The sequence below is a fragment of the Diadema antillarum genome, unplaced genomic scaffold (genome assembly GCF_040938485.1).
Source record: "Diadema antillarum isolate AM-2024a unplaced genomic scaffold, OU_Dant_1.0 seq00001213_RagTag, whole genome shotgun sequence".
NCBI classification, from domain to species: Eukaryota; Metazoa; Echinodermata; class Echinoidea; order Diadematoida; family Diadematidae; genus Diadema; species Diadema antillarum.
In genome coordinates, this window is record NW_027272005.1 from 324,893 (window position 1) to 349,935 (window position 25,043).

The 25,043-nt window shown below is 39.2% G+C and overlaps 1 protein-coding gene across 1 annotated transcript in view; it reads left to right on the forward strand.

Annotated features, from left to right (window-relative positions):
• The window catches only part of LOC139744812 (importin-4-like), a 113,380-nt gene extending 88,709 nt beyond the window's left edge, over nt 1-24,671 (forward strand). The window contains exons 13-25 of the mRNA XM_071655227.1: nt 648-752; nt 1,268-1,393; nt 2,535-2,658; nt 7,300-7,411; nt 7,798-7,919; nt 8,224-8,301; nt 10,892-11,052; nt 13,817-14,010; nt 15,542-15,727; nt 16,384-16,592; nt 16,842-16,974; nt 20,141-20,315; nt 24,430-24,671. Of these exons, the coding sequence (XP_071511328.1) occupies nt 648-752; nt 1,268-1,393; nt 2,535-2,658; nt 7,300-7,411; nt 7,798-7,919; nt 8,224-8,301; nt 10,892-11,052; nt 13,817-14,010; nt 15,542-15,727; nt 16,384-16,592; nt 16,842-16,974; nt 20,141-20,315; nt 24,430-24,563 (1,859 nt within the window). The 3' untranslated portion in view covers nt 24,564-24,671. The remainder of the gene's footprint in view (nt 1-647; nt 753-1,267; nt 1,394-2,534; nt 2,659-7,299; nt 7,412-7,797; nt 7,920-8,223; nt 8,302-10,891; nt 11,053-13,816; nt 14,011-15,541; nt 15,728-16,383; nt 16,593-16,841; nt 16,975-20,140; nt 20,316-24,429) is intronic.
• The last annotated feature ends 372 nt before the right edge of the window (nt 24,672-25,043 follow it).

Below are 25,043 nucleotides of genomic sequence, written 5' to 3' on the forward strand. Positions count from 1 at the left end.
CCAGGTCGGAAGAGTTTCGCATGTTTTTAATTACGCGGAATCAAGACATCACGCACAGGCACGTATGGCAAGCAAAAATATTCGCGTGCTTTTATTTTCGCGCTAGTTTCTGGTTGCGTGAAATGCGCGAAAATTTCAACATCGCGAAATGTCCACTTTTACAGTATATTTTGAACAACATACAATGTTAAGCCGTTATGTGTAATGTAAGTAATTGAGTAATCATTGAATAACTTAGCCTTTTTTTCATAATTCATTTCACATTTTGAGAATTCTTGTACATGTCAACAGATGAAAGTGCACCTACATTTATGTAACTGTGCAGTATTTCAAGTGCCCAAGAGCATTATCATAAAAGCAGCTATCAATAAGAATTTATTTTATGATTGAGATATATCCTGAAAGGAGCTGAAATGATATGAGACATGTTCATAGTGTAGGTCCTAGGCTTTATCACATGTCATCTAATACACTAAGGCACAGATTTGGTACACACATATCTGTTTTCATGGTTTCTCGACCCAAGTACACCTGTATGATGTTGTTAAAACAGTTTGAAACACAGAATGCTGGATATTATATCTGGACATTTTATATTTACTTCAAAGAGGGCTAAATTGTCTCTTATATTCTTATCTCCCATACAGGCACAGAATTAGTTCCATACTTGCCTACCCTGATGGGACACCTCCTGACGACACTTCAAAATGCTCAAGATGTCCACATCAAAGAACTTGCCATTAGTGCTATAGGTACAGGATGCACTCATGACATTCAAGCCACTAAATATTTTTTGTATGAGTGACTCAGGATGTTACATGATTATATTTCATCACAGAGATCTGTAGTGGAAAGCTCCAGCTTTCTTTCTCTGAGCTGAATATTGTGTATGCAGTGGCATTAATTCAGTTGCTCTCTCTGTTATATTTATTATGTAGCATAAGTCCATAACAGCTGAGAAAATTTTCAAATGATTGTCTACTTCATATGTAAATGCAGTGTCCTAATGAATTGAGAGCTAGGTTTAGAAATGTTCACTTGACTATAAATCAGCCTTTGTAGGGTTGATTCAATACTGTGCAGTCTTCTTCAAGGCTATCTGCTTTGTTTTAAAGTTATTCCATATCCAACTTTAGTGGTTTTTGGTTTTTTGTCAAGTTTTGTGTATTGAAAGTAATAGAGAGGACAACTTAGTTAACCATAATCTCAATGTTAGGTTTCATGTTATACAAGCAGGGTGAGTATATCTCTTGTTCTCGCCTGATAGGAGCTGTGGGTAATGCTGTCTCTGAACACATGCTGCCATTCTTTGTGCCAATAATGGATCAACTGAAGCACTACCTGACCAATGCCCATTCAGGAGACTCACTTGTCTTGCAGATCCAGTCCATTGGTCAGTACTACAGGCCATAAATGACTTCACAGTTTATGATAGATTTTAGTTCATATTCAGTATGAGAGCATTTCATCAATGCCAAATACTTATAGTAGATTAAACCATGAATCTGCTGTTCTGGTGCGTTCATTGTAGTTCATTTCTCTACAATTTTTTTTTCATGTGTGCTTTTCTCTTCCTTGTATGCCTGTAAAAGCCTTTGTTTTTCTTTTACTGAGCGGTCAGTTATGAAGTTGAGTGTATTTCCAAATGTATCGCAGAAAACATAGAAAACATTTGAAATCGTAGCTTTTATTACTTTTTGACAGAGTAAACATAGATGCTAAATTCAGATGTTAAGGAAAGTTTTTGAAGAACAGTACACAAATAGTGAGTGGTCATGAGTGCGATGTTACAAGATTACACACAAGGTGTAAGAGGTGCTCTATTCAACGAGGCAAAGCCGAGTTGAAAAGTGCGCCTCATCTTTCACCAAGTGCGAAATCTTGTTCCATTGCACGAGTAAAGACCATACACTATTTGTTTTATACCACACCTCAGACGTCAACAGATGTGGTCCACACAGATTCTTGAAATTAGCACAGAAATGGCAACCATTTTCAGTGAAAGGCGAATTAGTAGCTGCACAGTCACAGTCGGCCATGAACGTACCATGTACAAGTACGTAAAACGGATGTGGTTGTTTACAAAAAGTGTAATTGTTGAGTGCATGCAGCAAATGTTTGTTTATTGTGACATCACAGCCATGCAACAGAACAAAAACTTTGAGTCATTCGTGAGTTAAAAACAGGAGTCGATGGAAATTGTTGACGTCAACCATGCGCTATCCATTTTTACTCAAACCAAATTGCACAGCTGACAGCCACAGTGTGCAATGGTACATGTACTTTTAACCTATTGCCATGTGATGGGCAATCGACAAGTCAGATAGCTACATTCTTTTTAGGTGTTGTGCAAAGTTGCATGTATACATGTAGCTAGTGGTATTTACTGGAATTTATTTGTTTATTTTTTTACGAGTTTCAATGAAAGGGATAGATATGCTTGGCACTGAGTTTCATATTGAACCATCCTCCATTTCATGGTGTTTTTGTCAGCTATCGGTTTGTCTGATCCATTTTTTAAACTGTTTACCCAGATACTCTTGGTGTTTTGGCGAAGCAAATTGGCAAGGAGAACTTTCTCCCACTCACAGAAGAGTGCATTCAACTTGGACTGAAGCTCATCGATGAGGTCAACGACCCTGATCTGAGGGGATGCACGTAATGATAATTACAGTTATCATGTATTGCAAGATATTTGAGAAAGTTCTTGGTGTTATGGTAGTGGAATCACCTAATGCTTATACAGTAACCTCTCAATTTGAAGTAAGCCCATATGTCTTGATAATAGCAATCTGTTTTGTTGTTTTGTTTTTTGATCAGTAGTTTTTAGTTTTTAGATGAACTGTTGTTAATCTTTAAAGCATATAATGACTCCAACGGCTTCAAAACCATTCATTAAAACTCAAATTTCTGCCATCTGGTAATATGAAAGAAATTGTGAGAAACTGGGAAAGACTAGAAAAAAGAATAACTAACAAGCTTTGAGAAAAGCAGTGATTTTTTCCCCTCTTTTTTTAATGCCTCCGCCACGAAGTGTCGCTGGAGGCATTGTGTTTTTTGTGATTATCCATCCATCCATACTTTAATCCGTAATCAAATTTTTATGCGTCCGCCACAAAGTGTCGCCGGAGGCATTATTTTTTCAGGTTGTCCGTCCGTCTGTCCGTAATAAATTTTGTGGACAGCGTAATTTAAAAAATTGTTTGAGGTATCGTAATGAAACTTGAAATGTATATATGTATGAGTAGGTGAAGTTGTGCCTATCAAATTTGGGGCACACATGCTCAAGGTCAAAAGGTCAGTGTCAAATGCACAAAATTTCACAATTTCCCCCATATCTACGCAATGCCTGAAGGTATTTTCTTGAAACTTAGGGTATACATGATCTACCAAATAAAGATTCTCCAGATAGAGTTTTGTGTCGTGAGGTCAAAGGTCAAGTGAAAATATGAAAATTTCACTTTTTTCTCCATATCTCACAAATGCTTCAAGGTATCTTCATGGAACTTAGGACATATGCTGTCACAAATGTACACACTAGTAGTTATGTACACGTACATGTATGATGTACTGTGTGCCTGGCTGTTTAATGTGTATGTACACAGGTGGACCAGATTAATGGAGAACATTCTATGTGGTATACATATAGTACATACAGGCTGACCAGATCAGTGGAGAATTTTCTAGGTGGTATACAATGTAGCTATACAGTACATGCATGGAATAGGAAAAACATTATAGCTCACTCAATCTAGAATGATTTCACCCATTTCCAGAATGTTCTGGGAAGTGCTAACATATTTGGCTGAGTGAGGCACTGTCCCTGTAGCCCAATGTGATTGGTAGTTATTCTTGGCAGTGATGTTTTGTACATAGTTAGGCAGTGAGTCATCCAGGTTTCCTGGAACTTAGACTGGCTAGTAGGTTGGAGAGAGTTATAGAATGTGCTAGAAGGGGTGAATAGATAGTATATAAGCTAGAGAAATTCTGCAGTAGGCAGAGTACCCAACACCTCTGCTCTGAGAGTTACGTTACTTCTGGCTCTGAAGCGACTTGTTATAGTCAGTCCTGTGTTACCTGCTGACCTGTTATGTTTGTGGAGATAAGGCCTGGGAGACATTTTGCCTGCAGATAATTAATTTGCCTACATTGAAGATAGACTCCATATTTTTATGTCAATGGACATTGCTACGGAAAAGCTGTGACGGGCTGGATTCCTAGCTGGACAATATTAAGTGAATTATCATTCAACGCATCAACTGGACGTGGTCGTCACAACATTTGGACTCTGCACGTTTCGCCGTGGACGTATATCGTGGATTTTACCCCGGATCTATACCGTGGACTATCGTAACCTGTACCTCTGGAGTTACGTCAGAGGAATCATTCATCGGTGCATCGCGGATCATTCGTTTGTGCATCGAGCATCGTATTTGGACATTTCCAGGGATATTGCGTGTAATGCGTACGTAAGTGATTCCATTACTGACTATACTTGTTTCTATTGATCATTATTGTACTGATGTGAAACCGATTACCAGTCTGTACCCACAATATCACTGTTAATAAACCGCCTGAACATCAGTTGATTGTTTCTTTTGTGCGATCATTCTCAGAGTGATTTTGGTCGTAACAATGCATGCACTGACTGGCAGTGATTATGTAAGGATCATGGGTCTAAGGTCAGGGGTCAAAGGTCAAGGTCAACTCCTCAAAATTTCACTGTTTTCCTCTCCTGTATCTATGCAATGCCTGCAGGATTTTTCTTGAAACTTAGTGTATGCAAGTATTACCCAATAGAGATTCTCTTAGAAGTACCTTGCCATAAGGTCAAAGGTCAAGTGAAAGTGCTAAATTTCACTTCTTCTTCAAACTTATGAAAGGGTCAAAAGTCAGTAAAAATCCTCAAATCCCCATAACGCAAATCTCTCGTTTGAAGAGGCTACACCCCTGTAAATAATGCCAGTGCATATCTTGGCAATCAATGACTTAAAATCAAAGATATAAAACACCTGTTTCTTGACCCTGGCCTAATCTAAGCATCAGTCATCGCCACAGCACCACAGGAGGGGGGGGGGGGGCACCGCGGGAGGAGGAGATTGTTTTGGTTTTGGCATGGGCTATGTACAATTGTAGCTCCATGGTGCCTGTGTGTGTGTGTACGTGTGTGTGTGTGTGAGTGTAGACATTCAGCGTATGCAGACAGAGCATGCCTGTACTGCAGTGACTGGAACTATTGTCATTCCATTTTGTCTCTCCCCTTCTCCCTCCCCCATCTCCCCCCCCCCCCCTCTCTCTCTCTCTCTCTCTCCCTCTCTCTCTCTCTTTCTCAGCAGGCTGATTGTAACCAGGGAGGTAGTCTCACCTCCCCGTTGTAACTCACTGCCAAATAGCACATTGTCAGCACCGGCAAACTGGCAATGCTCTCCTTCTTATTCATGTATTTTCGTTATTTACGGGTCAATTTTTTTCGTTCGAAATGTAAAATGGATGACCATAGAATTTCTCAATAGAATATAAAATTGAAAACTTTAGAAAGGATAGAGAAAATTGAGTTCACTTTGAATGGTCTGCCACAGGCAGATATCCTTATCATGCTCTTACGTAATACGACAGCTGCTTTCTCAATGATCCATTCAGCAGGCTGATTGTAACCAGGGAGGTAGTCTCACCTCCCCGTTGTAACTCACTGCCAAATAGCACATTAGTTACGTTCAGACGGGAGCCCTTAACCTCGAAGTTAGGAAACTTCGAGGTTAGAGCTTGTAGTTAGGGACCGTGAAGACGCACTCGTAGTTAGCAAACCTCGAGGTTTGCTCGATGTTTCGAGCCACGAGAAATCTTATGGTTAGCGCTCTAACCACGAGCCGCGGGGGGTCCCCACTGGTAGTTAAGCACCGTGTGGACACAAAAAACAACGAACTCGAAGTTAAGAGTGACCTCGCCGTAAACTCCAGCCCCCACAATTTCCCTCTGCTTCCGGGTCAACCTCCCAAACGTACACCACAAATACCCACGTCAAACTCGCTACTGTATTCTATATTCTTCTCCGACGCTAAAAAAATGTTTTCGACGAATATCTTCATAAAGGCATAAAGTCATCAGTGCAGTGCTATCTCTGCAGTGTAAGTGAGTCCGACAGGGTTGGACTATAGAATAAATAGACGCCTTGTTAGCAGTGTGGGCTGAAACTTCCGCTTTTGTGGTTTTAACATCGAGTGGGACCCACTCGTAGTTATGGGGGGCAGAAGCTTAACCTCGAGGTTTCGTAACCTCGAGGTTAAGATTCGTCGTGTGGACACACGTCGTAGTTAGGGGGCAAGAGCTAAACCTCGAGGTTTCCTAACCTCGAGGTTAGGGCCTGCCGTCTGAACATAACTATTGTCAGCACCATAAAATAAAATGGATGACCATAGAATTTCTCAATAGAATTTAAAATTGAAAACTTTCAAAAGGATAGAGAAAATTGAGTTCACTTTGAATGGTCTGCCACAGGCAGATATCCTTATCATGCTCTTACGTAATACGACAGCTGCTGGAGTCATCAAACCCTGGCTTGGCCTCCAGGTTTGTCACGTCTGAGCAGAAAGTTTATTTGCAATGGACAAGTACTTCGACTCCCAACTCCCAAACGACAAATATACGCACCCCACTTTGGAGAACCCCAGTTGGGGACTCGCCTCAAACGAGGGATTGACGGCATGCCAAATACCCGCACTCTTAGACAATATAGCCATTCATCCAATTAAACCTAGTTCAAGGAAAGTGAACATTCAACACAATTGTGACAAACCTGTCATTTTAATATTTTGCCGATAGGTATTATGTGAGACTGTTATCACACATTGTCGAGACATTGTACTATAGACCTATTAGGAGAACCATGCATTATGGCGGAGGCATACCAGTCACCATAGCGACATTTCTAGTTTAGAACTGAAATTACACTTTTTCTCATGGTGTCAAAGGTCAAGTTAAAATGCTCAAATCACAGAATACCTGCCATCTTAGAACAATTTAGCCATCCATCCAAATGATACCGAGTTCAAAGAAAGTAAACACTCAACACATGTGACAATTGTATGTCATTTTGATTTCTTGCCAATTGTGTGAAACTGTTGTCTCGCATAGTCAAGACGCACTCTAGATAGACCTATTGGGAGAACCATGCATAATGGCGGAGGCATACCAGTCGCCATGGCAGCATTTCTAGTTTTTCTTGGTTACAGTTTCCTACTGGAGGATTGAAAGGAGTGTTTAAGGTGTGGACATTTGTTGTGTTTCTCTTCTGCCATGCAGGTATAACCTCTTTGCATCCATCTCATCAGTTTTAGGGGAGAATATGTCCAACCACCTCATGGTCATCACACAGCTCATGTTAGACTCATTACGATCCACTGATGGTGTAGTGGTAAGTCTGGAACTTACAGGCAAGTGAGCATCAGAATATGATACTGATAGGGCTCCTTTCTGTTCACTCGATCTTGCAATTACTTTCATCTAATCTTTCATAATTTCTGTGTGAGAAAGATAAAGCTCATCCATCAAATTAAAAAGAAATAGACTTACCATTTAAGCTACTTAACATGCGACCTGAGAATTGCCTTTTCCTTAATGTAGTCATGAGGTGCTTGGTAGAACTTGGAACAGATGAAGTTTGTGACACACTGATTAGTAAATTTGTCATATTTGACTGACATGTGAACATGCAACTGTAGCTCATATGCATGAAGTCTTACATTTGTGTACATATTGTGTTTTTGTGTATATTTTGTTTGGTTGTCTGTTTGTTTGTAGCCTTATTTTGATGAGGAGGCAAGCAGAGTGCAATCCCTGTTTGAAGATGCCAACGGAAATGATGACACGTCCGATACATCTGACTCTGATGACGAAGATGAAGATGAAGATGACATACAAGGGTGAGATATCTCTGATGGATCAAGCTAGTTACTTTCTACCTTTCTGCCTTTCGAGTTTATAGAAAAGAGGAAACCTGTCAAGACAAGTTGGTACTTTGACAGCTGTTTAGTAAGTTTATGTGTTGCTTAAAAGTGGTACACAAGTTTTTAAGGTAAAAATAATTTCCTGCTTTTAGTTTTACTACAGAATTCAGCTGTCAGAGTTTACATCTGATGTTATCCACACCAGCCATGCATTTTAGTGAGTTGCATGAGTGTCTTGTGCTAGAGTGACTAAATGAATAAACTGCCTCTTGTCTTTCAGATATAATGTGGAGAATTCCTACCTTGATGAGAAGGAGGACACTTGTAATGCAATGGCAGAAGTAGCACTCAATGCAAAGTGAGTAAAATTTATATTTGGTCCATGTGAATTTGTGTGATATTTCCCTCAGAGCCCCCATTCTCTCTTTTAAATTTTTACTTGATGGTCTACTTTCTTATTCTCCTTTCTCTCTCTCTCTCTCTCTTTGTTTTCATTCCTACCCTTCATTCCTCAAGGTAGCATCCTGACTGATAACTGCACCCCTAAAGGTTGTCACTGCTTCAGACCCTTAAAGGCAGTTGTTTTTAACTCTAGAAAAGGCTGAGATAGGAAGGAATCTGCCCCAGTGGTTTTTCCAGGATCATTTAATCGAGAATAATTGTGCCTTAGCCTTTCATGACTTTTGAACCAAGAGTCGTGTGCATCTTCTGATATGAAATTTTAAAATTGGGACCAACAGTTTTTGTGCCACAGGGCAGTTTACAGTCATGCACATGCTGAAAATGAAATGCACCACATGCAAACATTATATCACATCAATTAGCATGGAATGAGAGGAACTATAGTATAATTACAGAATCCATCCCCAGATCTACAGTGTAGCATAGCCAAAAAGGTCCAACCCAATAAAGGTTAAAAATGGAAGTGTTTATAAACTACATATGTAATATCTGTCATTGACTATTCAAAGGATAAATATTCTGTTGGAGTAAGTTTATGTTGTAAAAGTAGCTTTTCAAGTAAAGCACTAAGTAAAAGACACTTGGAATCAGTGGAAAAGAGTATTGATATTCTTAATCTGAGATTTATCTGTTTGTTTGTTTTTTTCGGTGGGGGGGATGTAGGGTGTTGTATATCAATATGGTAGCTAATAATCAACTGGATGTTAGTTTGTTGGTTTTATCATGAGTCTATAACAAGAACATTTAGAATTCATAAACATCACTATATAATTGCACATAATCACTAGCATGAAATTCATAAAACGCTGTAGTTACAAAAGTATGGACAAATTACATTCAAATGCATGTAATTCAAAAGATCCAAAGGGAGATTAGAAATATTTCTGTTGTATGATTTTAAGTCAATGAAAAAAAAAAAGATGTTGATCATGTACTATCTTGTTGATGTGTTCTTAAACAGGTTTTCATATCCAAGTTCTTAATGTAACGTGAGAATTAACTGAATGAATTTATGCTGCAATTTAATTTTTCAGCTTAACATTCAACAGTCAATTCATGAAATGTATGGATTTTTTTTCTATTATGTGTGCCACATACCTATAAATCGTATGTAATGCCATGTTATAAATGGCCTGGAGTTTACTTACAAAGAGTTACATTAGTGTTCAACAAGATGACACTGCTGTAAGCTGGATGATATTTTATGATATGTTTTATCCAAAGGAAGAGCTGTACTTCTGATTTAAAAAAGAAAGAAAGGATGGTTACATTATAAAATATGCCCTCTCCTTTTTCTATCTCTTTGTTTTCATTTGCAGTTTTTTTCCCTCATTAAGGACGAACAGATTTTTTTTTTAATGTTTCTGCTGTTACGCATATCATGTCCAGACCACTAGTGAACTACTTAGGCTTTATGATTCGGTATCAGTTTGGTCAAATTAGACAAATTTGTTCCCAATATCAGCAGTATGAATAAGACTTGATGCAAGAAAAATGTTATGTCAGATGTAAGTAATGGAATCACTAAATTCCACCCCTTCCCAAGAAAGCTCTGTTTTTTCTAAAGCATTTTGTAGCCTTGTTAGCACTGATCAGTGTTTATATGAATAATATATTTATCAGAGCTTGAAATGAGGACTCACGCAGTTTTCATGACACTGCTTTGAACTTGTATCCATATTGGAACATGTAATGAAGAAATCCAAAATAAGTTTGTATTTGTTTGTGGACTGTGCTGCATAGTTTCACTGAAAATGACATTTCAGATGAATTAGCATTATGACAGATTAGAGGGAGTGTATTTAATGGGAAATACAATTGTATGATGAATGCCATTTTGATGCCAATTGCATTCAGAAGTTGCAAAAGAAAATTTCAATGGGATCGTATGTAACTGTGTATGTAATCATGCAAGCTAATTTGTGTACCAAAATATTAGGGTTTGTATTTTTATTTCACATAGTGCTGTGATTATCGCAAAGTGTTACTATGCCATGCAAGTCTTAGGATGTTCATACTCACAGTTTGCATGTATACTGTGGAGACAATTTGTCATATCTACAGTGTATGTATGATTTTGGAAAAACTCCCAATTTTCTGTGTCAAAAGCATACTCAAATTTGCTAAGTTATGCCATGGTCTGACTGATCTCATGGTACAATCATACAGTATTATTCATATCTGTTGATATTAAATCATATTCATAACCATTCTTTTGACAATAAATTATCATACCATAAAGTACAGAGTTGCTTTCAAGCCCTGATTCTAATCCTGCATGCTGTGGAGAGTTTGCATGATAAGGTGAAGCAAAGCTCTCGCTGTCTGTCATTTGAAATATTCTAGTTTTATAGCATACTACATGCAAGCACTCTGAACTGTGAATCAGCCAGACGTGAAAGGCTTTCAGAAAGGAGCATCTTCCATTTGTATAGCCAGAGCTAATGTCATCTTGCTTGTCTGTTCGCCAATCCTGTTCTCCACAGGGCAGCTTTTCTCCCTTACATTGAAGAGTGCTACAATGAGGTCTACCGACTGATGGACTACCCAGCCCCAGGCATCAGACAGGCAGCCACAGTGTGCTCAGGGCAGCTATGTTGCACCCTTGGGCAATGTGGTAACATGGCAGAAGTGTCACAAGCTGAAGGTATTGAGTACTTACAAAAACAGCTAAACTCCTAACACTTTTCTTCTAGCCCCTACCCCCTGGTGTCCACAAGTATGCAAATGTTGCAGGCATTTGGTACGAAAACAGCATTTCATTTTGTCTATCAATGTAGCAATTAGAAATGTAGCATGCCTCAAGTTTACTTTGGGTTTCTAGGAATATTTGCAAATGTACAGTGTTACTATGGGACAAAAACATTGTGTTTGTAAACTTTATGTTACATTTTATGAGCAGAATGACACTTAATAATGTGATAAACCATCTAAAGTGACAGTAAATTGCTATGCATTTTCTCATCACTTTCCCATCCTTTTACCCCTCCCTTCTCCCTCTGATAAATTGTCACAACTCTACAATGATTTGATGTAAGTTGTAAAGGGTGTAATTTTTTTCTTGATGATTTCATGTCAGGAAGAAAAGGTGGTGAGGAGAATTTAAGAATTGTGAGGCCTTAACATCTAATTTGCATTTATGACGGTGACTATTATCACCAGTCATGGAAAATAACGCCAACCTTAGATTCTGTAACTTTTCTGTGGGCTTCTGTTGAAACTTGTGCTGATCTATTTTTTTGACATTGCTCTTTTAAAGTGTACCAGTACCCTGAGTATTGTGTTTGCTATATTTTTTTTTGTGGAATGTACTTTAGACATGCCCTCTGCAAAATATTATATTTTTTTTTTTTTGTCTCTCTGATTTTTTAATGCCTCCGCCACGAAGTGTCGCCGGAGGCATTATGTTTTCGGGTTGTCCGTCCTTCGCCACGAAGTGTCGGCGGAGGCATTATGTTTTCGGGTTGTCCGTCCTTCCGTCCGTCCGTCCGTCCATCCATCCTTCCGTAATGAATTGTGTGGACAGCGTAACTAAAAAACCGTTTAAGGTATCCTAATGAGACTTGGTATGTATATGCATGAGTGGGCAAAGTTGTGCCTATCAACTTTTGGGTGCACATGCTCAAGGTCAAAGGTCAAAAGGTTGAGGTCAAATGCTCAAAATTTCACTATTTCCCCCATATTTATACAATGCCTGGAGGTTTTTTCTTGAAACTTGGTGTATATATGTAATACCAAATGAAGATTCTCCAGAGAGTTTCGAGTCATGAGGTCAAAGGTCAGAGGTCAAGTGAAAATGTTAACATTTCACTTTTTTTTCTCCATATCTTGGAAATGGTTCAAGCTATCTTCATGGAACATAGTCCATATGCATGTACTGACTAGCAGTGATTATCTAGGGAATGTGGGGGTCATGGGTCAAAGGTCATTGGTCAAAGGTAAGGTCAACTCCTCATAATTTCACTCTTTCCCTCATACAACTGTATTTAAATGCAATACTTGTTGGATTTTTGTTGAAACTTGATATATACAGGTATAACCCAATAGAGATTCTCTGGGAAGTTTCTTGCCCAAAGGTCAAAGGTCAAGTGAAAGTGCTAAATTTCATTTCTTCATCCATATCTCGAAAGTTACTCAAGGTATCATCATGAAACTTAGTACATATCTATACAGATGCATGTTTTACCTGACAGTGATTCTGTTAGGAATTTTAGGGTCATAGAATCAAAGGTCGAGGGTCAAAGGCCAAGTTAAAATGCAACAATTTTACCGTTTGATAGTAAAATCACACTTTTTCTCCATACCTTGAAAGTTGATAAATGCATAGGCTTGTAAAAAAAAAAAAAGAGTCAAAAGTGAAGTAAAAATCCTCAAATCCCAATATACCTGAGCTCTTCTTAGGCAGTATAGCCATACATCCAATTAAACCTAGTTCAAGGAAAATGAACATTCAACTCATTTGTGACAAACCTGTCATTTCAATATTTTGCCATTTTTGTGAAACTCATGACACATTGTCAAGACATTGTAGTATAGACTTGGAATATTACGAGAACCATGCATAAGGCAGAGGCATACACATGTACCAGTCGCCATAGCGACATTTTTAGTTTTTTTTTTTTTTTTTTTTTTTTTGAGGGGGGGTTGGATATGAATTTCAAAGAGTATACAACAACAAAATGGACTTGAAATGGGCTCGTTGATCACCTTATTCTTTCAATTGGATTGATCTGGCTATGAGGCTGTCAAGGCTTTTTTCCAAATACGTCAGGAACGATAGTGATATGCAATGCGTGCCTGCGATCAGCTAATGGACCAACATGGAATCTCAATATTTATTCGTTAAAACGTACGTATAGCTGGAATGGGCACACATCTGTACTGGAGCTAATAGAGCAGAATGCGCAGAGCACAAGTGCCAATCTGTTACAGAGATATGATCTGATTTCTCAAAATATTTATATTTTCAGGGGCTATCACAGGTGAATTATGGCTGTTTTATGTGTACTCTAGCTGTACACAAATTTGATTTCCAGGGTATTTGTATGCTTTAATGATTTCAACACAAACATGGAATACATTTTCATGTTTATAATGGGCAACAAGATAGTACATGGAAATGGGATCAATTTAATAGCGTATGGTATCAAAATGGGAGCAAATAGTTTGCACGAGTATTTACCTTTTGCTTTAAATTTACTCAGACTATTTCTCAGCATCTCCTGCTTACAGAAGCCAAGACTGCCATGAGTTCTCTCTCACCCTGCACAATTATTTAATGTATTATTGTAATGGAAACAGTGAAATTAATATTTTCAGAAGTATCTTCTGAATGAAATTGTTTTATTTGTGGTGTGGTATTAGATAAACAAAGGAAGAGCACACAAGTGATTGTCTTTTTACTTTGACAGCCTTGACAGAGATGCTAGATCAAGTTGTCCCCCACTTTGTGGAGAACATAGATTCAGACAGTGAGCGTCGGGTTGTCATTACAACGCTGGAGGTTTTGAAAGACCTGCTAGATGCCATTGGTCCATTTGTGGTCAAGAACCCAGAGTTCCTCACAGCAATTACAGGGTCTATCAAGAATGTTCTCCAGCACAAGGTAATTCAATATTTACACTTCATGGGTGTCATTGTAGGTGGGTGACAGAAGGATTTAGTTGTATTTCATTACCACAATGATAGCTTCTGTGTAAGATTTACATGCCTTATTTATGTCTTATTATCATGTTTGAAGTTTGTTCTTGTGCAAAATCTTATGGATACTGCGATAGTATTGTATTTGTCTTCACTTCATAAAATACACAGCGGCACTTAGCCAATCTATGGTGCCTACATGTATCACTGATTGAGTGTAATTACATGTACCAATCTGAGCCATTTACTCTATTTGTTTGTTTTCTTGACATAATGATTGTGGCTTCTCAAATCAAACATGTGGTATTATAGTGGCATGGAATGCCTCTCCAATGTTTGAGGAGATTATGGGTGTGATACCAGTATATATATTTTATATCTTCTGACAAAAAGAGGAAAATTGCAAAGAGTATATGATTGTGTATACCAGATATGTGGAAAGAAATCCATCTATAGTTTCTCTGAGTGAATTTTCAATCCATTTGTCAAAACAGGAAGAAGAGGAATAGGAAAATGTTACAGTTTATCATTTGTGAATGTCTGATAGGTTGTTTTAGTGAAAAAAAATGCCATACTACATGTACATTTTGTAGGTTCAGATGAAACCACTGCATATGATTGTATGATACTCTTTTCTTTTCTTTTTTTTTGGGGGGGAGGGGGGTCATATTTTTTAATTGCAAAGTCTGAGTATGTTTGTGATTACCCTGACAGTGCTTGAATGCCAACTCCTTTTTCTTTTGTGCAAAATATGTTAGTTTATTGCATTCATACTGTGAACATTGCTTCATAGGCCTTCATTTTAGTTCCCCTGACTTGAGAGTTTTGGTAATCCTTGGCCGAAGTGAAGATGGGGGGGGGGGGATGTTTCAGTGTTCTAATTTGAATCCATGTTTGATGTGCTACTGCCTGGTGGCTGAAGGGCAATAGCTGCAATCACACTGGCAAAATGTCACAAAATGTAAGTTCTATGAGTTTTGCTAGTTTGACCACAAACTTCCTTAAAACTTCTTGCAAAACTTCTCATGAAACCATCCACTCAATTTAATGGGGAAATTTCCTGAATCCCTGCAAATCTTCTCGAAGTTTGTGCAGTCTGAACATTTGCAACTGAAACTGTGAAATTTGTCACATGGAAAGTCCACCACCTGTTTGTTGTAGGTGCCTCCAAAGAATCCACTCATTGGGGTGTGTACATTGTTTCATCACATTCATTAGCTGTCAGATGGTGCACGCTGTCTTCTTTGTTGGGCATGTACACAAGTCACCCTAGCTGTGAGAAATGAAAAATTGAGAAGCTTGGCTGCCAGTATGAACGGACGAGCAAACTTCACAAAGGTAGAAGGTAAACTTTGAGAAGTTTTGCCGTTGTTACTGAGGCTAATGATACATTATTTAGGAATTACAGATGTTGAGTTAAATCAAACTGGTGTCAAAGCCATAATTACAGGAGTGCTGGTAAATTTGTTACACATTGACACCATTTTCTTCTGAAGACTGCATGTCAGGATGAGGATGAGGAAGAGGAGGAGGAGGATGACAGTGAACAGGCAGAGTCTGATGCCATTCTAATGGAATATGCAGGAGATGTCATTCCATCAGTCATCAAGGCACTACATGGGAAACAAGATGTTGCTGTCTCTATGGTTACTGAGATGCTTCCATTTTTGCTAGCAAAAACGGTAAGAATTCCCTGTAGTTTTATTACATGTTTGATTGTCGCAGTGTTTTGATCATGTTACCATGGCATTAGTAATAATTCTCACTTCCTCTTCACAGTACATCACTTATTTCATTTTTGTTGGAAAACATTTTAACTTCATGATTCCACTCAAAGTATATATATTACCACACATCTCTAAAGCTAATGGATGTTATTCTGATTTACAACACCTACTGTTATAAACAGAAAATACTTATTTTATATCCTTCATATCTGAAATCCTTTTCAGTGATTGGTCTACATATTGCCATGTATCCAAACATAACATTTTTATGTGTTGAAAATGCCAATGGAAAAAAATATGCGATATTGTGATGACAGGACATCGGTATTTTACTCACAGTTCATATCATGTCATAGATAAGCAAGTGATCAGTGTGTTTTTAATCAGTGGCATGTGTAAACTGCTTGTTGTATCAAACTAAGACTATTGTGTAAATCACATCCACTGCAGTGCACTTTTCATTTGCGCTGCAATATGTAAATGTTTTTATTTTAACAAGTTTACCATTTTGATTGGAGGGATATGTAAGTTCAATATAAAGTAAATGTTGACCATACTCCTGTGAATTATGTGTTTTAGATTCAAAATGTTTTATCTTTTGTGTATTATAGAAAAAGAGCTGTCCTGCTTCTGACAAGTCATTTGCATGTGGTGTTCTGGCAGAGAGCGTGTGTGCCTTGAAAGGAAGCGTTGCCCCCTTTGTGGACCCTTTCCTGAAGATTTTCACTCACCTGACTCAGGATGAAGATGAGGAAGTGAGGAGCAATGCTGTCTTTGGGCTTGGTGTCCTAGCTGAGCATGGCAAAGATGCTCTCTATCAGTATCCTCTTTTTCTCTCTTACAACCAAGCACCATCTTCATTCTTTGATTGTGTCAATGGACCCGAGTTTTTCCTAGTGTTTTTCTCCACCCCTAGTATATATGCACATTCCTGACAAGTTGTAGGCATTATTGTGGTTTTGTGTTAGTGTATATCTTTTGTAGTTGACGATCTGCTATGCCAGGATGAGTTAATTCTGTGTTGATAAAGAATGAATTAAGTTCCTTAAAATAATGTTTTGTGAGTCAGACACTACCCCAGCTTGCTACAGGTCCTGTCAGGTGTGATGGGGAGAGAATCCAATGGTCGGGTCATTGATAATGTCTGTGCCAGTGTCTGCCGTCTCATCACAACCAACCACACCCTAGTTCCTGTCAGTCAGGTAAGTTGTTAGAAGTCCCAAACCCAGCAAAGCCTTACATAGTAGGAAGTGGCCCTTGTGTTCAAGTCATCTCCTTAAACCTCATTTTCATCTTGATGTAACTTTTTGTATAAAAGTGCAATTTGTCAGATTTTAGGTAAAGTTACACAGTCATTTATCAGTAAGACATTTAAAGGCACATGGTCCCGGTGGTTTAGTCAAATGCATTCGCGGGCACATGGCGCAAGTTTCCTATAGAGACCTACGCTTTCTACTCCTCTTTAGCACTTATGCTTTGGCCCATTTCCCCGGTCAGAAGAAGTCCGATCCACTGTAGTCAGTGGTCCGATCACAGTTCGGCTCATGATTCGGCTGAGGGGGATGGCAGCTTTAGCAAACTTCTTTTGTGATGTCATACTAAGAAGCACATAAGCACGCTTCCTGGCATCACTATAGACTGCGTGACGTGCAGAGAAGACAAGGAAGGCGATGTTACCTAGCAACACCTACGCGCTTTATTCTCGATCACAGCTCAACTTCGACAATCTTCATATCATGCTAACGGTGATCGGCAGTATCGTCCAACAGCGCCCTCTAACCCACTGGGACTATGCGCCTTTAAAGCACTCCTCAAATATCCTGTAGTGTCTATAAATGCTGAAGATACTTTAAATTTTTCTATAAGATAAACAACATTTGCTGATATGAGATTAAGAATGATTATATTGCGCGGTTAAGGTACTGGTATATGCTTCATAGATTGAATGCATTTTGATTAGTTGTGAGTTGTTTTCTGTGAGAATGAGTCCAATTTTGTATGAGGTTTGCTTCGAGTGGGAACCATTTTGAATTGGGATTACTGTCCTGCAAGCCCATCTCATCTCTAGCTTTTGGCCACAAGCATCAGAGCAGCATGTATGAAATCATTCCATTACTGTTACTATTAAACGTCACAGAGACTAAAAAACTTTCATTTGAATGCATCTTCAGTTTCCTTGAGTTCTAAAGCCGCTGCTGATTGCTGAAATGCTCTCCTCTTATATCAGTGTTCCATGACAATGAAAATAAGATTGTTGTCGCATTTCCCGGAGCAGTCATCTTTGTATTAAAGTAAATTCTCTTTCAGACTTCTTGATGCTTTTGCTCACAAATCAAACCACTGTTCATTTTCTCAGGTTACTTCTGGTACTCTTCTCACAGTCAACCATTTCAAGAAAAAGAAATGTGTGAAGTTGTGACACACTGAAAGAAAAGACCATTCAGCAAAAAGTCATAGATTGCTCCTATAAGTTTAAAATTTCTTGTTAGCATTGTCTTACATATGATTTCCATAATGTGTTTAAATGCTTAAAGGAGATTTCTGGATGATTCTCAAACTTTTACATTTGAACATCTATAAATTGGTTGTACTGGGTACAGAGTATTGGAATTTTCAGTGATCGGGATGAGGAATAAAAATGTTCTCAAAATTCATTGCAAATCACAATGAACAAAAGCTATGTTCAGACGAGGGCAGTTTTGGTCGGAGTATCTTCGTAGGAAGGGTCGGAGGAAGCTTAGTCGGAGTAACTTCGGAGGAAAGGTCGGAGTAGTGTCTGTCTGAACAAGGTCAGGGTAACTTCCTCCAGTCGGAGGAACTTACCACAACCTCTTCCTCCGACCAAGATACTCCTGAGTTTTCTTACGAGTATCGCGCTACCACGACTAGCCCATTGGAGTAAATTGCCCGTGCGGACAAGCCCTTGGAGTATCTCTGAACTTACATGCCTTACGACCTAGGTAAAACTTCCGGGCTTCATGTTGACATTTTGCAAGTACGCGTGCATGTGTAGTGCAATTCTAACCTAGTCGATGGCGACGAAGAAGCTAGCGCTTAGAAATTTCATCAACAAGAATGGAGAAGACAAATGCCACTGATTAAAAAAAAATAGTATGTTCGATGTGCGCGGCGCTACCACTTCCGGAAGTTACACCGACCCTCCACGGTGATCCCCGCAAGGCTATGGTAAATTGGTCGGAGTTTCTTCCCACGACCGTCGTGTTGACATAGGGTCGTGGTAAGATAAGTATAAATTTTGATTTTAATTTGCTGCGCCCATAAAATTTTACTCCGACTAGAAATACGTCTGAACATGGCTATGGTGATTGGGATGAGGAATAAGAATATTCTCAAAATTCATTGCAAATCACAATGAGCAAGGATAATGACATACAGCTTCATATAAGAGTGCATGACTGGTTGCTCAAGGAAGCAGAACAAAAGAAAGCATGCATAAATTTTACAGAGGTGTAGTTATTGAGCAAGTGCTATTGTAATGAAACTACATTACTGGATTTTGTGAGTCTCATTAGACGTTTTCACATCAGCCCGATGTTTCGAAATAGCGCACTATTTTCTGACTTGGGAACCGATCACGAAATAGCGCGCTAATTGTATTGCTCTGGTCGAGAAAATTTCTTGAGTCCAACTCTGGAAATTTCTGAAATAGCGGGATAATTGGTGAACTAGCTCGCTATTTGATAATGTGAAAACGCCTCAAGAAATTAGCGCGATGCATCCCATCATGCCTAGCGTGTGTGTCCCGATCGATCGATACAAACTGCACACAAAGCGTGAGAAATTTTTGAAAGTGCACACATTACTGATGCTGATTGCACATGCTCAGCTGTCGAATTAGCTCGAAAAGATTCCGACCAAATTCTCTTCTGGCCGATGTGAATAAGAAATGAAATAGCACGCCAATTCGCAATCGCCAGAAATATATCGAGCTTGGATTTTTATCGGGCTGATGTGAAAACGCCTTTTGGCATTATCCTTGTTCATTGTAACATGTCTTGGGTTTTTCAGAGTATTGGTTCATCTGCTCTAGGACCACAATAAATATTACAAATCTATACATGGCACTATCGATTTATGTATTACATGATATGAAATTATATAAATCTGGAATTTCAGTTAAGACCGACATCTAAATATCCCTAAATATGATATACAACATACATATAGGTCTGTCTCTGAAATCATTAGATTGTTGATGCTTGAATCAATCATTTCATAAACTTTGGAGTAGCATGATATGAAACGTGAAGGATTCATGTTGCTGGTGATATGCAAAATATGTCTTTTCTAAATCTTTTATTCAATGTCAAAATATCTTAACACATAATTTTTTTCTCTCACTCTCAGCTGGTGCCAATGCTCCTCAAGTATCTCCCCCTAAGAGAGGATATGGAGGAAAATGTGACTGTCTACACCTGCTTGGGTCGACTCTATGAAGCTGGTCAAGTGACCCTTGTCCAGTCCCTCCCCCAACTTGTCAATATCTATGCCCAAGTGTTAACTACACAAGAACTGAAAGATGGTAATTACACATTTTGTTATATTAGTGCGCCTGAGCGGAATGGCCCAAGTGAGCTATTGCTACTGTTTAGTGTGTGTCATCTGTCATGCAGTGTGCATCATTTTCATCTTTTGCTTTTTAATAATAGAAGCAGCTGACTTGATTTTGACCAGATTTGGCAGGAATTATCTGCAGGGGTGGGGGCATCATAGTTTGTACAAATGGTGGTTCCCAGATATTCCAAATTAGCTATGTTGCATAATTTTTGACATTATCATTTTCTTCTTGGAAATTAATGGGTGGAGTTTGACCAAACTTGGCAGTCATCAAAGTGGGAAGGGGATTATACAATGTAGTTAGTACAAATGGTGGCATTGCCTTAGTCCAAAATACCCCAAATTAAAAGGGATTGCCCAAGGGGCTTGCTACATTCCCTGAATCTCAACATATTTGTCTCGCCCACCGGAGGTGAAGGCGAGACTAAGGGATCCAAATGGCATCCGTCCATCGTCCGTCCGTCGTTCGTCCGTCGTCCATCGTCCGTCACAAATGTTAAAGTTTACCTGCAAGACTCTCTTATGATGCATAACTTGGCAACTATTACAGCAATGGCAGCCACACTTGGGTGATAGAAGCACTAGGGGTATCTCTATGTTATGGTGTTGTTGACGGTCATGTGATGATGTCAAAGGTCATTTGAGGTCATATATTAAAGAGTATGTGCAAGACTCTCTTTTCTCTGTTAAAGTTTACCTGCAAGACTCTCTTTTGACAAATAACTTCTCATAAGTTGCTTGGATTACAACCTAACTTTGGTCATAGATGCACTGGGGGTACCTTCATGTTATGGTGCCGTTGGAGGTCACAGGATAAGGTCAAGGTCATTTGAGGTCATACGTTAAAGTTTGCTTGCAAGACTCTCTTATCACACGTAACTCGACACATGTTGCTACAATGGCAATCAAACTTGGGTGATGGATGCACTTGGGGTACCTTCATGTTATGGTGCTGTAAGAGGTCACATGATAAGGTCAAAGGTCATTTGAGGTCATACGTTAAAGTTTACGTGCAAGACTCTCTTATCACACGTAACTCAGCACATGTTGCTACAATGGCAATCAAACTTGGGTGATGGTAGATGTCTCTTGGGAAGTTGAAGGTAACCACAAGGTCAAAGGTCACAGACAGGGGTCAACGAACTTTTAGGGCCCAATGTTAAGTTTTTAGGGCCCATTTCGTTTATGGCTCATAACTTTTGATCCCTTTGTCCGTTTGTAACCAAACTTGGATGGAAGATGTCCCTTGGGAAGGTGAAGGTCGTCACAAGGTCAAAGGTCACAGACAGGGGTCAACAAACTTTTAGGGCCCACTGTTATGTTTTTAGGGCGCGTTTTGATTGTGGCTCATAACTTTTGATCCCTATGTCCGTTTGTGACCAAAGTTGGACGTTAGATGTCCCTTGGGGATTTAAAGGTCATCACAAGGTCAAAGGTTACAGAAAGGGGTCAACAAGTTTTTAGGGCCCAATGTTAAGTTTTTATGGCGCGTTTCGATTATGGCTCATTACTTTTGATCCCTTTGTCCGTTTGTGACCAAACTTGGATGGTAAATGTCCCTTGGGGTGTTGAAGGTCACCACAAGGTCAAAGGTGTTAAGCAGGTCAATTAACTTCTGGGAGTTATAAAAAATATTAATTCACCGGCGTCCACCCCAACCACTAACCCGGACTCCAATCTCCGGCCACGACCTACTAACAGCCAAGTTAGCTCTCACAGATATACTCCGCCATCAACACACTCCGACAACAATAGAACGCATCAACGACCGCAACACTCCACCAACAGCCGACGCTCAGCTCGCCTGCGAGCCCGCCTCAACCGACCACTTCCATCTAGGTCCGCATTCTCCATATATAGCCCACCTCTTCTCAGATCACGCTTCACTTCTGACGAAGGACAGTCAACCTGCCCGAAACGTCAAGTTCCTCGGTTCTCCTAGTTATTCTTATAACTAGATTTCTTGCGCTACTTTCACTAGCACCTTTACTCAGTGTTTCATTTCTCTTTCCTCTCTCTCTCTCTCTTACACTTTTGTCTGTTTCTACACTACTTATCTTTTCTTTTCTTTTCTGTTCTCTTCTCTTCTTTCTTCTTTTTGTTTTATTTCTTCCTTCCATACAACCCAACGGTCCTTTTCAGGACCACTACTTAATTTACACATTTCTCCACAGGTTATTTCTCTTGTCTTCTCTCCTCAGGTCTACACTTCAACCTCATTTTGATTTCTTATTTTTGCTTTTCTCCCACAGGAACCTTTTCAGGACTTAACTGTCATCAATTTTCCTTTCCAATTTTTTTTTTCTCCCTCTCAGCAGCATTTCATTCTAGGATCCATACTAGCTCCCTCTGATTTACGTATTGAATTTCAATTTGTTCTTTTCTACTTCTTTTCTTTGTCCCCCCCCCCCCCCCCGCCTCTCCCTCTCTATCTCCCTTCTATCAACATATTCTCATCTCTCCTCTACTTACCCTTCCTTCGAGGGATTATTCGTCCTTTCTCCATTGATTCCGCATTCCATAGCCACACTGTTCGCCGACTTCGTTTTTCTTCTCTTGGTTTCATGAATCTTTACTGCTCTCCCCTATCTCCATGATTCTCCAACATTCAACTCCTTCCTCTTCCTCTTCCCTTCTATTTCATCTTTCCCCTTCTAACGATGTCCGAACATCCTACTTGATTCTCACACTATTCTTCCTTACCACTCTCTGTGTTCCTTTCTCTACCGTATCCACTAGTGCAACTTCAACCTCTAGCCCATTACTGTCTCCCACTCTTCACTTTCTGCCCTCCTCACAACCCCCATATGTCGCTTCCCTCTTCGTTTCTCCTCTTTCTAGGCTCTTCTGCCAAACAGCGATCCGATTAAGGACTACATACACATGGTGTCACCGCAAATCTTTCTTCCTCATTTACTTCACCATGCAAACCTTCAAACAACACATAATATTAATTCCTTGTACGCGATTGGGCTAGACACAATTTGGCACTTGCCTTGTTTTTGAATAGTTTCCCACAGGTCTCTTATTTTTCTCTTGACTCCATTTGTCGCAGCACACTATTTGTGTCTGCTGTGTTGCTGTTTTTTGCATGTGAGAGAGTAACCCTTATCAATTATAAGCCTTGAGCAAACTGGACTTTTCATAGCCCAAGAGTTATGGCTTATCAACTGAATTCCCTATTCATTTCTTGAGTACAAGAATCCCATCCCATACTCCCATTCACAGTTCTGTTTTAGCATGAAACTAAATAGATTTTTGTGTTGCATTGTTAAGTCCTAAAAGTGGCCGGGGGGGCATCACAGCACGCTATTAGTGTCTGCAGCTTTCACATTCATCCCTTGTCTTTTATTCTCCGATATTTTCTTTATTGTTTGATATCAAATTGTAGGAGGTCAGATATATGGCTCATGTGTCAGATCACATTTTATAACACTTAAAAAGATTTTTTTTAGAGTTGTAAATTTGCTAAAAATTACTGTTGCGCATTTTCACTGTTGAGCATGTAATTTTTATTGATCAGTTTTGAATAGCGCATGATGGCATTATCATGTAAATCAACTCCCATGATATGCTCTAAGTAAACTCGTAGTTAAGAACCATTGCACTTCTCAAATGTCTTGATATACATAATTTTTGCCATGTACCCTATCAGTCACGAGCATCCACCCAGTCAGTTACGACAGATCAGTTCAATTGATCCTTTCTTCGTTTAGCTGTACCATTTGCATGTCCTTGAAAATAGTTGTCATTACTGTACTACACTGTATGTTCCGATCTCGGCTTGGACCACACTTGTCAATGTCCATGGTGTTTATGAAACATACATGGGTACACAAGGATTTGAAATAAACAAAACCGTTTAATCATATGTAAAATCATATTTTGTTTATTCAAAAAATGTCATTCTGGCTGGACTCTGGTGAAATCAGGCTTTACTATCCTGTTGTGTGTATGCTAGTTGTCAGAAAAAGCTGGACTACCTATGTGCTCTCATTGTAATTCATCAGCCTTTTCCCTTGAACAGTCTTTTTCTGTGAAATATTTTGACTTTTGATATGTTCATGATTCTGCTTCAGATGTGCGGCTGACAATGATCCAGACCCTGCAGCTGGCCAAGACCACTCAGCCAGACCCATTCAGCTCTAGTGTTGCTGCCCTCCCCCTGGAGGTTGTCAACTTGCTCAGCAACCTCCTCATGCAGGCCTCTTAGTTGGTTTCCTGGAATGTGACTGCATTGATGCAGTGGGGCAGTCAACAAAATAACCGTAGCAATGTAGGAAGAGCTCAATCATCTTCAGTTCAGTTTGAGTGTCATTTTTCCTATTTTAATTGTATTTTGATGTTGTAAAGCATTTCATTTTACGACATTTAATAAATAACTGGAGGAACTGAAGTATTTGTGTGTGCACATGTGTGTTATTGTCATTCATCTTATATTATGCTGTAGCAGTTATTAACAAATGCACAATAGTTTCTCCTTGTTTTTCAAGATTCTTTAAAGAAGTACTCTACTACTTTCAGTTCTCTGTTTTGTTCAATATACCTTTCTTTAATCAGTATCTTATAGAAGCAGTTGAAGTATTTGATGATACCCACACCATGTCAACCCTATTGCGTTTCTTATACAAACTCTTGGTCAAAACTGAAATGCATAGAGCCACTACAGTATTGCTAGATAGCCCAGAATCAA